This window comes from Miniopterus schreibersii (genome assembly GCF_964146895.1).
Source record: "Miniopterus schreibersii genome assembly, chromosome: 4".
Classification (NCBI taxonomy): Eukaryota; Metazoa; Chordata; class Mammalia; order Chiroptera; family Miniopteridae; genus Miniopterus; species Miniopterus schreibersii.
In genome coordinates this window covers 40,654,872-40,671,352 of record NC_138105.1, presented here as the reverse complement: position 1 = coordinate 40,671,352, position 16,481 = coordinate 40,654,872, and the positions used below count along the sequence as shown (strand labels likewise).

At 43.5% G+C, this 16,481-nt stretch overlaps 1 protein-coding gene across 4 annotated transcripts in view; it reads right to left on the bottom strand.

Annotated features, from left to right (window-relative positions):
• Positions 1-7,772, bottom strand: part of GAB1 (GRB2 associated binding protein 1) — a 119,934-nt gene extending 112,162 nt beyond the window's left edge. The window contains exon 1 of one of the 4 annotated variants that reach the window (XM_081135329.1): positions 6,802-7,772. In XM_081135329.1, coding sequence (XP_080991455.1) covers positions 6,802-6,873 — 72 coding nt within the window. In that variant the 5' untranslated portion in view covers positions 6,874-7,772. The remainder of the gene's footprint in view (positions 1-6,801) is intronic. The other 3 variants (XM_081135331.1, XM_081135330.1, XM_081135332.1) reach the window with 3 other exon arrangements.
• Positions 7,773-16,481: the final 8,709 nt, after the last annotated feature.

Here is a 16,481-nt window from a genome sequence, read left to right as displayed (position 1 = left end):
AACATGCATTTCAGTGCACGGTCTCAACTCTTTTATAGAGCAGGCTGTGTTCAACTTCATATGCATTTGGCAATGAGAATTTTTCTCTTCAATGAGGGAGAATTTTGCTCCTGTGAATAAAAGAGTTCCTGAAAATATGAGAGTCTTTTTTTTTTCAGGTAAGGCATTCTTGTATTATTTAAGGTCCTCATACGTACAAGCCTGGAATGGTCCAAAACTTCCAGTTCCTAAAACAACTTTTCCCAGTAACTCCACGGGCTTGAATCCCATCTACAATTTAAGGCTTCCCCAGCCACTGAGTTGGCAGCTGGAGAGGCTCCTTCTTTAATGGATGTAGAAATCTACGGTACAAGGAGCCACTTTCCTCCAGGGGTAATCGAAAGAAGAAAAGAATGCTAATTTGATTTGTGCTAGTAGGCGAAGAGGGAAGAAAAAAAAGGGGACTGGGGACTCGCTAAGTTTCCTTTTCTAAGTGGAATGAAATAAAAGGGGTCCCGGAAATGTCGTGACTGCGACCCAAGTTCAAATGGCAAATTCAGATGGAGCTCGCACGTCGTGGAAATCAGCCACCGTGTTAATGCAAGGCATGTGAAACGAGAGCAAGGCCTCCATCAGCAGGCAGCCGGGGCCAGCGGGACCCCAGGGCCTTCTCCCTCCACACGGGCTGGCACCCCCACCGCTGGGCTAAGATGGCTCCCAAAGCCCAGACCAGAGGCTAGCCCAGGGCGGCGGGCCTCCCGCTGCAACTCGGAGGCCAGTGAATCAAAGGCCCTTTTATTCTCCCTCCCACCAGGACATGCTCCCTCTCTGTTGCAAGCCGAACGCTTGCCAGAATGAATTATTTAGCTCAAAACAGACGTAAAGAAATCTTAACTAGCACATGTCCCTTGGAATTTTAATAAGTTCAGGTGACCAAACAAGGTGCTTTGTTTGCTTCTAGACTGATGCATAAAATTCACTTTCGATCGGGATCTCATCGGGGGCATTAGGTCAAGGCAGACACAGAAACTTCTGGAACCACAAGTACAGCCACGTCCAAACTCCATGTATGAACCCGAGGTGTTCGGAAGCCATTCTCCTCACCAGGGTATCTAATCTCAACACAAATTCTCCATTCTCCCTTAAAAATCAGACTTCCCTTATGATTTTGCTATTTCTGCCAGCAGTATCTCAATTCTTCCAAGAGCCGAGCCTGAAATTCATTTCTGAAGTTTCCCGGACAGCCTCCTACCCCCTCCCCTCTCAATCTGAACTCTTAAGCAATTATTACTTGTATCATTTCATTGGACGATTAATCCTATATGGCCATATAATGTCTTATAAAACGATTTAAGTGTACGTACATTAATTATAGTTTGTCTTCACAAATAGATTAGAAACTCCTTAAGGGCAGGGAGTGGGCCTTTCCTTCCATTGTATTCCACACAGGGCACATTACAAAAGCTCCAGAAATACTTGTTCATTTATTTATTCAGTCCAGAGATTTGTTGAGCTTCTCCTGTGCCAGGCACTACACTGAATGCTGGAGACACAGCACCCAGCACAGAAACCACGTGCCTGGTGCTCAGCGAGCCTGCATTCCTGTTAAGCAAAACACCCAGTCTCCAAAGAACTCTGCTTGAGCAGTTCCTAATATAGCACTAAACTATTTTAAATAAACAATAAATAATATTTATTTCCCCAAAAGGAGGCCTACTGAGAAGCTCCACGTCTGCCTCTATCTCCCAAGAAAATGTCTGACAAGAGGAATGTAAAACCTGCTAGAGTTTAGTATGTAGAGCTATTGCCCACCCCTTCCCCATTTTACAGACAGGAAAACTGAGGATCAGACAGGTCAAAAGGTCACATGGGTAGTAGCAAAGTCAAGTCAAATCCTGGGTCCTGAAATTCAGTCCCGGGTTCCTTACACAGTAGCACAATTTACCCACAACCGTTAAAAAAATAAAGTCATGCACAGTCTACCTGCTACCTCCTTTCTCCTGTATTAGTACCTATATTAGGGTGCTGGCACTTGAATCTATTACCTCTTAAAATTCCTCAATCTGCAAATTATCAAGAACTTATCTACATTTTTTATGTTGACTCCAAAAAATGGAATTTTATTAGTCTTAAAAGTGCTTTGTCATTATATTTTTCAGAGTTTTAAAAAAGACTTACAACAGCAAAATACTCTGAAATAACCAATTCAGCTGTCAACCAGATTATCCAAGTCTCTCGCCGTATTGTATTTTATTCAAAGATGATCATTTTACAAAAATTTAAAAACAGATTTGCAGAACAGTAGAACTCTAAAACTACCTTCCAAACTGATACACCTTCCTAATGGTAATTTTGAATCCCAAAAGACAAGCAGATTTAGGAGCTCAGCAAGTTTTACATGGAGAGCTTTAAGCCCAGGCACAATGGAAGAATTAGCTATCATTAACCATCATAAAGGCTTAACTTAACTGGTAGGTGATGATCTTTGTTAATAGAAACAATGTTCCCTCCACCCTGGAAAAGGTTAGAAGAAAAAAAAAAGGAATGTTTACTAACATAAGGATTGCGAGAGAGAAAATTTTTCTTCAACAGAATAATTCTACTATTCAGTCACTGTAAGCAAAAGCTTCAGAATCCATTGATTGCTTCTGGTAATTGCCAAAAGGGTCAGGAAGAGCTTCCAGACATCTTTGTTGTAGTGACACTACTGAGCAGAGACTCAATGCTTAGTGCAGATTCCAGGTTGCCCTTGAGCCAAGGAGACGTTGCTACTCTGGCTGCCTGGGTCCCTCTCTACGTAAGATGTCAGGTGCCCACCCAGAGGAAGAGGCTATTTCTGTTTCTAGGCCCATTTCCAGAACCGGGGTTGTGTTCTGGAAGACCAGACAAGAACCATCCTCCTAAATGACAGCTGAAGGGCAGCAGATTCCAAGCTGGGTGCAGATTATATACCCAAGAACTGGCTGAGTTCTTGCCCCCTGGGCTGGCTGGCAGCTAACAGGCCACCTTGCCCTGGCCTCAGAAGCAGGTTCTCCTGCTGAGATTGCACACCTGCCCAATGCTGACAGCAGGGCCATGAAGGAGCCCAAACTTAGTGTCCAGGCGTGAGGCAAGCCAGAGGGAAGCTCCTCCTGCAGAGATATGGTGATAGCCAGCTGGTGAATCAATCCTTTGTTTCCAGACTTACATTTTATCTCAGCTAAAATTTCTCCAGTCCTGATGAAAATTTCACCCTTATTTCAAATGGCTGATTTGTCTTTAAATAACTCTTTAAAAATCTGAGCATGTCTGTTGAGTGCATACTACCAAGAGTTTACTTGTTTTCTGTATCCCTCAGTGGTGGAGATCTGTATATGATTCCATTCGGGTCCTTAAAAGTAAAAAAGCAGCTGTTTAATATAGAACACAGGACAAAAACAACACAGCAGCAGCAAAACTGAGAGAAAGCATGTAAAATCTCACCTCCATTTTAAGTAGACTTTAAGAAATTCAGAGAATGAAATACATACAAGAGGTTCTTACCCTTTTGCAAATAAAGACAGAAAAAGTTACAAAGAGACAAAAAGGCTAGGGAATCTGCTACTGCTCCAGGCTTTCCCTCACTTTCTTTTATGCTCACTCAGTTTAGGAAATTCAAAAAAAGTTTCCTTATCAGATGTACACACCACTATGCAAAAACAATGCTGCTTAAGTTGAGTGTCAACAGTGAACATAAAATGGAGTTGTAAATGGAATGCATTGGGGCCATAACTTGAGATGACTTTAAAGATAAAACTAAAACAATCTTTTGTCACTTAAAAGCCCTTTATGATCATCTTAATCAATGTTGAGACTACCCTATAAATACTATAAACAGAGACAACTGTCAAAGTCCCAGGGGCCAAATGTTTCCCAACAGAATCAATGCTCAAACTCCCTGAAGTCTCATTTAACAATTATAGTACCATGCATCCAAGTATCTTTCTTTTCACAGCAAACCCATTCATTGAAAACCACTATCAAGCCCTTGCTGGGTGGCTCAAATTGGTTGGAGCGTCATCCTGGACACCAAAAGGTTTCGGGTTCAAATCCCAGTCAGGGCACATACCTAGGTTGGGGGTTTGATCCCAGGTTGGGGCATGTATGGGAGGCAATCAATCAATGTTTCTCTCTTTTTCTCCCTTCCTTTCTCTCTAAAAATCAGTAAAACATATCCTTGGGTGAGGAATAAAAAAAAAAAAAGAACCATTATCAGGCAACATTTTGCCTGTTTGGTGACCAACAAAATTTCCTTCTATCCAGAAAATAAGATTTTACATGAAGAGAAAACAAGCATAGGAAATGCATAAATACATGCCTATATCTTTCAGGGTCAAAGCTGCTTTAGCAAAAGCAATCAAAGCCAAAAGATCAACAATCTAGGACTTTCAAAATCTTCTGGGCAACCAACTTGACTGCCAAAATACACACAAACTTCATTTTAACTTGTAACACCCTAGTCCCCCTCTTGGACCCCTCGATTCTGACAGCCACCCTGCCCACTGTCTTCCTGGGCCATCTCCATGTACTTCACTAGTGCGTAAAGAAAACACTAGTATTCCGCCAGGCAAGAAAAACTCAGCCTCCCTCCAGCTGTTAGGCAGATTCTTCCCTGTGCTGAAAACACAATTTAGGGAGCCCATGTCTCTCTAAAGTATTTCCATGGCTTCAGACTACACTGAGCTTGTTCCTCAAAATATCTATTTAAAAAAACCATAGCACCCAGCTTGGGCACATAGTAAAAAACCACTCTGCATGGTCAGCTCACTTTTTCAAATAGTTGTCACATCTTCCCTTAGACTCTGAAAGCCACTTGAAGGGTCTTATGTTTCCACAACCCCACCTCTTCCTTGCATTTTGAATTGATACTCATAGAGACTCCTAGACAATTATAATCTGAAAGGACCTTTAAAAATGGTCTAGTCTGAATGAACCTTTTATGGCCCAGTCAGTTAGGCAGATCCTGGTTCAAACTCTGCCTCTGGCACGTTCTAGTCATGTAGACTGTTTTCTTATCTGTAAAACAGAGAAAAAGCTACCTCATAAAACTGTTGGGAAGATCAAATGAAATATTAACTTTTAAAAAATTTGGACTTTCCTCTTTTTTGGTCCTTGTTAAGACATAATCGTTTTGGCTGATTCTCTTACTGGTTTATTCAAATGCAAGCCCAAAAGACAGGGCTTTTTTCCTACTATGTTTCCTAATCTTGTGGTGCCTAGTCCAGTGTGCAGCCAGAGATCAACCATGTAAAAGAATGCACTAAACCTCTATTATCACTACCAATTTCAACAAATGTATGGTTCTTTAGTTCCCCCAAGAACTCAATCACTTCAGTTTAGGTATTTCCTAAATGTGCCTTCTCAAAACAAATACATCCCTTTCTCTCTCTGCTTTCTCTTCTTGCACATATACATACTTCTTTTTAAGAGATAGAAAAAACAACAAACCACTGCTTCTCCCAAATTTTTGGAATAAAGTTAGCATCCCTACCAGGATATTAAGGCAAACTGTGATAAGCGGAGAGACAAAATTTAGAAGGATTCAAAATATCTGGAGAATTTTCTTAGGATTTGTGGAATCAAGTCCTTACATGAGAATTACTTGTCTATAACAAATTCTGGCAGAGTAAGAAACTCACTGGTCAGTTGTCAGTAAAGCTAAGTATTGCACTTCGTTTTGTGCAAGCAAGCAGTGGCCAAAAGGATTAACTTGATTCTGATACTGGATGGAGATATCCTTCAAGAAACTGGTTCCTTTAGAAGTGTTGGCACCGTGGTAGTAAATTTACATTTAAGGGGACATAAATTTTACTTTTGAAATATATCTTACTAGAAAAAAGCTGCTCAATATGCCAGGACAAAAGTGTCCTTTCTTTCCTTTGCAGGGGGTCAACGACCAAAGAAACAATGAGGGAGAAGCAGATAAGATCCCAGACCCCTGAAGAAGCACAGATTTCCACCAAAGTAAGGCTAATTTCTTTCAAGGAATATTTTTCCTAACAGCTAAAACGGTTTAACACATAATCGGCATCTTGTACCAATTACACCAATACCATTTAAGCAACTCCGGTGGCCTGGGAAAAGACCACAGAAATCCTCACGAGTCTCAGCTGTCCCCTCCTGCGGGGCTTGACAGCGTGTCCTAGGCGCCCAAACACCAGCCACTAGGCTCCCCCCAGCGCCCTCCTCTCGCAGCAAACTGCCAGGGCGCTCGGGCCAAACTCCAATGTCGCTGGATTCAAAACCGCGAAAATGTGAGCCCTGCTAAGCAAACGGTAGGGCGCGTAATATAACTTCTCATTCTTGCTCTTTTTGCCGACTTGAGATACTTGTGTCTATTGCCAACTTCCCAGGTCCACAGCCCTCTTCCCGTAACCCGAGAGAAAGCCAGAGAGCCGGTGACTTACACAACCTCAGCGGCTTTCCCAGTCGGGGCCGTTTAGTAACAGGAGCCCCAAAACGATTAGATGCAAACACCAGGGAAGGACAATGCTCTCCTCCCCACCCCTACTGAAAGAAAGAATAAAATTCAGCGCGCGTTTAGCTGGAAACCCCGGGCCCTTTCCTGGGTCGATGAGGCCCGCAAAGCAGGCGTCTGGAATCCGAAGGAAAAAAGTTACCCGGCGAAGTGGAAGCCAGGGCGTGAGGGTACAGACTTGGTCCCAAAGGGGCCGAGGGGAACGGGATGGGGGGGCTAGGCAGCCCCGCGCGCGGCCAGCTGCAGCCACGGGCGAGCCGGCAGGGGAGAGGGGTCGGCGCCGAGGCCCGCGGAGCCCCTGGAGCCGCGGCCGAAGCTCTACTTACATAACGCTTCAACTTTTTCTCCGGGGGGGACTTGCGAAGCCATCCCGAGCAGACCACTTCGCCGCCGCTCATGGTGCTTGCCTTTCGGGCTCCGGCCCGGGTAGCCGAGGGACAGGCGGGCCCGCTGTCGACGCGGCCGACGCCAGACGGCCGAACGGCGGCGGGGACCTCGCTCTCCCGCGGCGCGCCCCGGTCCGACAGGGTGGGCTGGCTCCGCGGCGCGCCGGGGCTCCGCGTCCCAGCCTCTCCTCCGCAGGTCGGTGGACGTGAACAGAAGCGGGGTGCGCCACCGAGGCCGACCCCTCGGGGCAGGGACCGCCGCCCGCCGAGGGCACCCCGGCCTCCCTTCAGTGCGCCCGCCTGGCCGCCAGGCGCCTTGTCCCACTGGCCCCCAGAAGCGATCGGGCTCCGCGGGACTCTGCCCCGGCACCGAGCCGGGGCCTCTGTCCTCCTGCGCTCCGCCCCCCTGGGACAGCACCTCCCCAGAGCGTTTTTCCGAAACAGACACTACACGGCACGCGCACACTCAAACATGCACGCACGCACACTCACTCGCAGACACAATGCCCAGCGCGGCGCCCACTGCGGCGCTCTCGCTCTCGGTTTCGGTGCGCCCGGGGCGATCCTATTCCCTCCCCCTCCCCCTCCCCGGGGGAGGGTGGGTCACTTCTCCGCGCGCCGGAGAAGCTGGGAGGAAAGGGGAAGCCGCGGGGCTCCGGTGGGCAGCGGGCGCAGGGCAGGTCCCGGGTCCGCGGGGAAGCGTGGGGCGTCACTGGGCGGCGGGCGCTGGGAAGGGAGCTGATCCCCCCGAAGGGTGGGTTCGTGCTCGCGGCCGCGGAAGAGGGCGGGGAGCGGCGGAGGAACGTGGCGCTCGGCCGCTCGGCTCCCGGGATGGATCCCACTGTCCCGCGCCCTGGCGCTCCGCCCGCGTCGCCTCCCCAACCCCGGGCGCGCGGCAGGTCCTGAGCCGCCCGGCCCCCGGCCCCGATCCCTCCCTCTCCCGGCCCCTGGGCTCCCTCTTCCTCCCTTTCCTCCTCCCCTTCCCACGTTCGGGCTGGCTCCCGTTTCAGCTCAGACTTTCTCTGAAACTCCGCCCGAGCGCTTCCAGCCAAAACAACAAGGGCTGGGGGGGAGGTGACGGGCGGAGGAGGGAGCCAGAGAGGGCGGGAGCCGGCGTCCTCGAGGCACCCTGGGATCTGTAGTTCGGGAGGCTGGAGCGGGGTCCTCGGCCCGGCGGCGGCGGCGGCCCGAGCCCCCCTCCGGCTCCTCGCGGCGCACGGTGGCCGAGGCCCAGGCCGAGGCGGGGGCACCGCGGCCCGGGCTTGGGCGCTGGGACGAGTGAGCAATGTTAGAATGCCCCGTCGGGTTTGCCATGTTGGCGCATTGGGTTTCAGTTCGGAGTCTGTACTATGCGGGAGATCTGAAATTTAGGGAGTTTTCTCTACTTGACAACCTGCAGAGCAAAACGGCCCGGCCCGGAGAGAGAGTGCCCCGGAGACCGAAGTGCAGGGACCCGGAGCGCCATAGGTGCCAGCCTGCAGAAGGGGACAGAGGGGGATCCACCCGGGCTCGCGTGGGCTGGCCCCTGGAGCAGCCCTTCCAAAGTGGTGGGAACGCCTAGGATTTGGTGAGACCAAAGGATTTGATTGAGTCTATTTCTGAGGCATTTTAAAGCCTCACACTACCTCTTTTTGTTCCCAGTTTCTTCCACTTGACTGTTATTTGTTTAAAATCTACCCTTGGGATGTTGGACAAAAAAAGGGAAACTTACTGGATGTTCTTTCTATGTGCCTACTTGTGTGTGTTTTACAATTATACCTGGTCCTCAGTTTAACCCTATCCTGTAATAGAAATATCTTTTCAAACTTATTTATGAAAAACAAAGCCCCAAAAGAAATTTTAGAAATTAATATAAATAATAGATAAAAGTGCTGAAAATATTAGGAGATAAATGGCTATTTCTGGAAACAATAACCGTGGGCATTTTCTTATCACATTCATATTCAGGAGTTCCTCTGAGTTTGAAAATGTACAACTGTAGCAGGAAAATAGATGCTGGGGGTGGTAACATACAATGGTCCCTGCACTCACTGAGGTGACATTCTGGTGGTGACATAGCATAGTAAACAAATGTAAGGTCTACTAGTACAGATTGTGATAAATGGGCCCTGAGGGAAATAAACACAGTAAAGTGGAAGAATGAGGAAGTGGGACTAGGTCAGGTAGGATAAGAGGGAAGAGTTCCTCCAGGGGGTGTTTAGCCAGATATTTGAAAGAAGTAAAGAGTGGAGAATTAGACTTGTTTTGCAGAAGAATAAAAGGCATAACCACAGGAGGACTGAGAAAGAAAGAACAAGCCAGGAGGGTTGTTGTAAAGGCTTTTTAGAACAAAGCGAGTGTAATTTTTATGGTAGCTGATAAACCAAAGCAATTCTTTTTGAGTATGTGAACACAAATTTGCCACAAGTTGTCCAAATGAAAATATGTCATCAAATTTGTTTTCTATTTATACCGTAAGCAGTGTGTCTGTACACTGAGTCAAAAATATTTATAATTAATATTGGTAAGACTAGTCCACCAACTGTTAACTGTTGGCTTTCAAAAGTTTACCACCCCCGCACTCCTGTTACAAAGCTCATTTTAATGAAAAATTGTAATACATCTTGTATACTTAATTTTTGGAAGTTCCAATATATTTTTTTAATATTTCAAATAAGCGATTCAATCATCTCATTTCTAGATAAGAAATCTTTAACCCCTAGCTGGTTTGGCTCAGTGGTTAGAGATTTGGCCTACAGACTGAAGGGTCCTGGGTTGGATTTCAGCCAAGGGCATGTGCCTCAGTTGCAGGCTCTATCCCCTGCCCAGGTCAGGGCATGTGCGGGAGGTAACTAAGCAATGTGAACATCGATGTTTCTCTCTCTCTCTCCCTTCTACTCTCTCTGAAAAGCAATGGAAAAAATATCCTTGCGTGAGGATTAAAAATTAAAATTAAAAAATCTTTAAGTATTTTTCCCAATGACTGTGTTGCTTTCTATTAGTATTTCTAGAGATGAAATAAGGGTTGAGGAGAGGTTGAAGATAGTTATGTCTCTATGTATGTCTTTTAGAGAGGAAATTTGTATTATTTTTTATATTTTATGCCATTTTAAATTTTATATCTTTATACACTAAAAGGTATGCTGAAAAAAGCTGTTACATACAACAAATATTTTATGGAATGTCCTAGTATGATCAAGTCCCTGAAGACCCCAGATACAGTAGGGAGGAAAGCCAGACCTGTTCCTGTACTTCTCTATCCTTTAGAAAAACATTTTACAGATGATTAACCCCTTAACTTCCACAGTTCAGTTAATAAGTAATGTGGCCCGACCGGGCATGGCTCAGCAGTTGAATGTCTACCTAGGATCCAGGCGATCAGGGTTCGATTCCCGGTCAGGGCACATGCCCGGGTTGGGGGCTAGGCAGCCGATCAATGACTCTCTCATCATTGATGTTTCTATCTCTCTCTCTCTCCCTCTCCTTTCCTCTCTCTGAAACCAATAAAGATATATTTTTATTTTTATTTTTTTTAATATATATCTTTATTGATTTCAGAGAGAGGGCAGCAGAGGGAGAGATAGAAACACCAATGATGAGAGTTGTTGGGGATTGAGCCCACAACCTGGGCATGTGCCCTGACCGGAAATCGAACCCTGATCGCCTGGATCCTAGGTCGATGCTCAACCGCTGAGCCACGCCCAGCCGGGCTAAAGATATATTTTTAAAATAAAATAAAAAAAATAAGTAATGTGAAAGAAAAATAGAGTCTTATTTGGGTGTATAACAGGATCTACCCCCTGGAAGGAGAATGGGCAAGTTGGTAAAGACTTCCGTTGGGAAAGACTTTAAATCTAGATCCTCTGGATGAGTAGAAGTTGGCCTGGCCAAACAGTGGAGAAGAGTATTTCAGACTGAAGAGAAACTATTAGGTGTACAAGTCCTCAGGCTGGAAGGGCCTCCAAAGTACTTGAGAGGCCCAGGCAGCAGTGAGTCCAGTGAGGGACACTGGGTGAGAGGGCGAGGTTCCAGAGGTAGGGAAGGGGAAGATTGTGAGATCCTTGGAGATCATCTCCAAGTTCAGACGTTTCCTTAGAGCAAATTACCATTTTATCTCCTATGACCTTCAAATTACCTCAAGTAATCACTCATGTGGGCTTTATCATTTACTTCCATCACCTCACTTTATATATCTTTCAACTTGATTTTTCAAGTTCCTCCTATGTAATCTTTGTTCTCAACAGCTTTTGCAGCCTGTTGATACCTCCACTTTCTCATAATCTATCAGACCTCTCCTTTCTTTATTTCCCCCCAGTTTAAATTTTGTAGTCCATCTTTATTACATGCTCCCAGCTCACAGAACCCAAACTCTAAATGAACCCAACTCTTTGTTCTTCTGCACCCTAGCAGCCAAGTGATGTTGGAGCAAGTTACACAAAAGGATGAGTGATACCACTAAATATTCATGTTTAATGACCTCAAATAGATCGTCAGCTACCTGCAGGGGTCAGATCTTGATTTTCTGAAACCTGAAGCTTACATGGTTTGAGAAGTCCTTTTATTTATTTATTTATTTATTTATTTATTTATTTATTTATTTTTATTTATTTTTAATCCTCACGAGGATTTTTTTTTCATTGCTTTTCCGAGAGAGTGGAAGAGAGAGAGAGAGAAACATCGATGTGAGAGAGACACATCAATTGGTTGCCTCCCACATGCACTCTGACTAAGGCTGGGGATTGAGCCTGCAACCCAGGTATGTGCCCTTGGCCAGAATCAAACCCAGGACCCTTCAGTCTGCAGGCCAACGCTCTAACCACTGAGCCAAACCAACTAGGGCTGGGAAGTCCTTTTTTTTTTTTTTTTTTTTTTAATATATCTTTATTGATTTCAGAGAAAAGAAGGGAGAGGGAGAGAGAGAGTTTAAACATCAATGATGAGAGAGTTGTCATTGATCCGCTGCCTCCTGCATGCCCCTGACTGGGGATGGAACTCGCAACCTGGCCATGATAGAATTACAGGTGATAGAATTAGTTGACGAAAATAGAATGGCTGTTATAACTATATGTCATGTGCCAGAAGCTAGAGGAATTACTTAACATATTAAGCAGACATGGAAGATATTACAAAGACCTAAGTAAAACTTCTACAGATGAAAAATACAATGACTGACATGAAAAATATACTGTATGCAATTAACAACAAATTAGACAGTGCAGAAAAAAGATGAGTGAATTTGAACACATTAGCAATATGAACCAGAGAGAACAAAAGATTGAAAATAATGAATAGAGCATCAATAAAAATGTGACTTCTAGAGGCCTAATATTCATGTAACTGGAGTCTCCAAAGGAGCAGGGACACAGAAAAATATTTGAAGGGATAAATGGCCAAAAATTATCCAAATGTGTTGCAACTGTAAATCCATAGATTCAAGACACAACATTGCTGGGAGAAATTAAAGAAGACCAAAATAAGATATACTGAGCTCATAAGCCACAAGACAATATTATTAAGTTGTCAGTCTTCCCCCAGATTGATCTATAAATTCAACACAATTCCAATCAATTCCCCAGCAAGCTTTTTTTTTTTTTTGAAAAGTGGTAAACTAATTCTAAAAGTTAGGTGGAAATGCATACAAAGGACTTAGAAAAACTAACAAACACAACAACTGAAAAATAACAAAGTTAAAGAACTTATATGACCTGACTTCAAGACTTATATAAAGCCACAGTAGAGTCAGTGTAGTATTGGCATCAAGATAGACAAATGGATTGACGGAACTGAATAGAGAGTCCAGAAATAGACTTATACATACATGGTCAATTGATTTTTGACAGAGGTGCACAGGCAATTCAAAGAAGAAAGAATGGTCTTTTCAATAATTGATGCCGAAGCAATTGAGTATCAAAATGCAAAGAAACCAAAACCCAAACCAACATCGATGCATACCTTGCAGCACACGCACAAATGTACTCACAATAGATCACAGACCTAAATGTAAAACCTGATAGAAATAAAGCTTTAGGAAAAAACAGAGGAAAATCTGTGTGACTTTGACTTAGGTAAAGATCTCTTAAATATGACACACAAAGTATGACCCATGAAAGAAAAATTTGATAAACTGGACTTTATCAAAATTAAGAATCTCTGCTCTTTGAAAGACATTGTTGAGGGAACAAAAAGACAAGCCACAAACTGGGAGGCCATATTTGCAAATATAATATTTGATAAAGGACTTGTACCCAGATAATATAAAGAACTATCGGAACACAATAATAGGAAAATACCTAATTAAAATGGCAGAAGAATTGTATAAACAACCAAAAAGACATGTACATTTCAAATAAGTACATCAAAAGATATGTGCAAAATCATTAATGATTAGGAAAATGCAAGTTAAAATCCCAATGAGATACAATTATACACGTATTAGAATGTCTAAAACTGAAAAGACTGGTCATACAAGTGTTATCAAGAGACTGAGCAACTGAAACTCATACACCGCTTATGACTGTAAAATGGAACACATTTTGGCAGTTTCTTAAAACTTTAAACATACATGTAACATATGACTCAGACATTCCACTCCTAAATATCTACCCAAGATAAATGAAAGCATATGTCCATTCAAAGACTTGTGCACAAAAAACTTCTTATCAGCTTTATTTTAAAAAGGCTTAGACTGGAGCCTGGCCAGGCGTAGGCTCAGCAGTTGAGCATCGACCTAGGATCCAGGAGATCACTGTTCGATTCTCGGCCAGGGCAGCCTGGGGCCTGCAGGAGGCAGCCAGTAAGGCAGCCGATCAATGACTCTCTCTCACCATTGATGTTCCAACTCTCTCTCTCCCTCTCCTTTCCCCTCTCTGAAGTCAATAAAGATATATTTTTAAAAATAATAATTTAGAAAAAATAAAATAAAAAGCCCCAGACTGGAAACAACTCAAATGGCCATCATTAGGTTAATGGATAAACAAAGTGTGGTATATCCGTACAATGGGATACTACTGAAAAATAAAAGGGAATAAACCTGGAATGTTACATGTAATGATGTAGATGAATCTTAAAATAATTATGCTGAGTGAAAGAAGGCAGGCAAAAATAAGGACATGATGTATGATTCCATTTATATAAAATCCTAGAAATTACAAACCAATCTATAATGGCAGAAGGTGGGTCAGTGGTTGGCGGGGATTGGAGGGATGGATTCACTATCTTAATTGTGGTGATTTTTTCATGGTGTACACATTTGCCAAAATTTATCAAATTGTGCACTTTAAAATGTGTGCTTTATTGAATGTCAATTATATCTCAATAAGGTTGCTTTAACAAAAACCAAAATAGCCAACTTAATAGAAGAAGGAATGAGGCAAGAATTTAAACTTAGGCAAAGCTAATCTATAGAAGTCAGGGGAGTGGTTACCTTTGGGATGTGTGTGTGGGAGGGGATTGCTTCTACTAGGGTGGTAATGTTGATTTCTTGATGTGGGTGCTGGTTACATGGGTGTGTTTGCTTTTGGAAATTCATCCAACTGAACGTTTATGATTTGTGCATATTTCTGTATTTATGTTATACTTCAATTTTTAAAAAGCTTATTTAGTATTTAAAAAAAAATTACATATACATTTGTCATCATGGTGTCGAATTTTATAACATGTTGGCTCTGTTTCAGAATAAAGTCTCTGCCACTTTTATTCTGGGAGATGAATCCTCTTACTGTGCTTTTCCAGGTGGTAAAAATATTTTCTCAGAAGTTTCTCAGAAAGCTGTTTATTATTTTTATAAGTGAGGGATGTGCCTATTTTAGCTTCAAAGAAATCAGCAACCTCTTCCAGACAGGAAATTGCTAGGGAAATGAAATTAGATTGTTCAGAATGTTAATGCCGTTAGATTCCAGCGGGCGGTGCCTTGGTGTGTCAGCCAATTCGCCTGTTCAGCTCATGTGCTTCTTCCCTTCCCAAGCCCACCAGTGTGGATTCTTTGGTCATAGTTGCATTCTTTAATGCTATTGTCTCCAGTGACAGCTGAGGATACCATTTGACATATGGGAAAACAATTGATAAGCTGTGCCAAGCCAATCAGATTCACTCTTAAAGAATTTGGATTTGAGACAGAGACTCTAATTGGTTAGTGATGGGTCCTGGAGCTGGGAGGTCTTGAAGTTCTCCAATAAGGAGAAATGAGATGTCTACTGAGGGAAAGAGAGCTGAATCTTCAAAAAGCACCAGAAAGGCAGAGAGAAAATCTTGGTTTCAGCCTCTAAAAAGGCCATCCTGGAATTCTTGCCCTTGGGATCCATGAGATCTCATGAGTTAAATCAAAACTTCCCTTTTTATTTAATGTAACCTGGGTCGTTTCTACTTCTTGCATCCAAATGCTTCCCATCTAAAATAACTTGGCAAGTAAAAAAGTATAAGTAAGTAAAAATCTGGGTTTTGGTGGAAGAAGGGAAGAATCCTATCATGTAGAATCTTAGATTTGCAATAAAACTTTGAAATTTCCAAACCAAACTTCTCCCCCATTTCAAATATTTCTTTTGTGAGTTAGCCACTCCATCTTTGCTTGACCACTTCAAGTCTTTTTTCCCTCCTCCCTTGCTTTTCTTCTTTTCTTCCTCCAACAAATATCTACCGAGTGTCCATTATTAGCCAGGCACTGTTCTGGGTGTTTAGGATTAAACAAACAACTCAGAAAAATTAAAGACAAAATCTTCTACCTTCATGGAGCTTATCTTCAAGTAAGGAGAAACCGATAATAAAAAAGAGCATAAGTGCCCTAGCAGGTTTGGCTCAGTGGTTAGAGTGTCGGCCTGCAGACTAAAGGGTCCTGGGTTCGATTTCAGCCAAGGGCACCTACCTCGGTTGCAGGCTTGATACCCAGCCCCAGTCTGGGCACATGCAGGAAGCAACCAATTGATGTATCTCTTTCACATTGATGTGTTTCTCTCTGCCCCCGCTTCCACTCTCTCTGAAATGCAATGGGAAAAAATATCCTCAGGTGAAGATTAAAAAAAAGATCATAAATAGTTTATATAATATGTTAAAAGGTGATAAGTCCTATGAGGAAAAAGAGAGTAGGGTAAGGAGCGTAGAGAGTAACAGTGGCAATGGGGTAGGGGAAATGCAATTTAAAACAGGGTGGGCCTCACTGAGAACACGCCATTTGCAGAGACTTAAGGAGGCGATGGAATTGAAGGAACAGAGGAATCAGACTGAGATGGAGGGAAAGTTGTAGGAGATGATGAGGTGGGAAGCATAACAGGGGCCAGGTCATGTGGCACCTTGTAGGCCAAGGCGAGGGCTGTGGCTCTTACTCTCAGTGATCTGGAGAGCAATTGTGAGGTTCTGAGCAGAGAGACATACCATGACATGTTTTAACACAACTGGCTCCTATTGCGAGAACAGGTTACAGAGGGAAAGAAAGGATAGATTCGGAGACATTGTGATTATCAATAAGGCAACCACTACCATTGAGTCAAAATCTATGTTCTGGTCAGTTTCATCCACTATTCTAAACTCAGCCTAAAGTATTTGAAAATTTAATTACTTTTGCTTTTGAAAAATGCTTTATCTGATTATAAAACTAGCCACATATGTTCCTGGTAGGATAGTTGAAAACACAGGAAAAAGTAAGAACCATC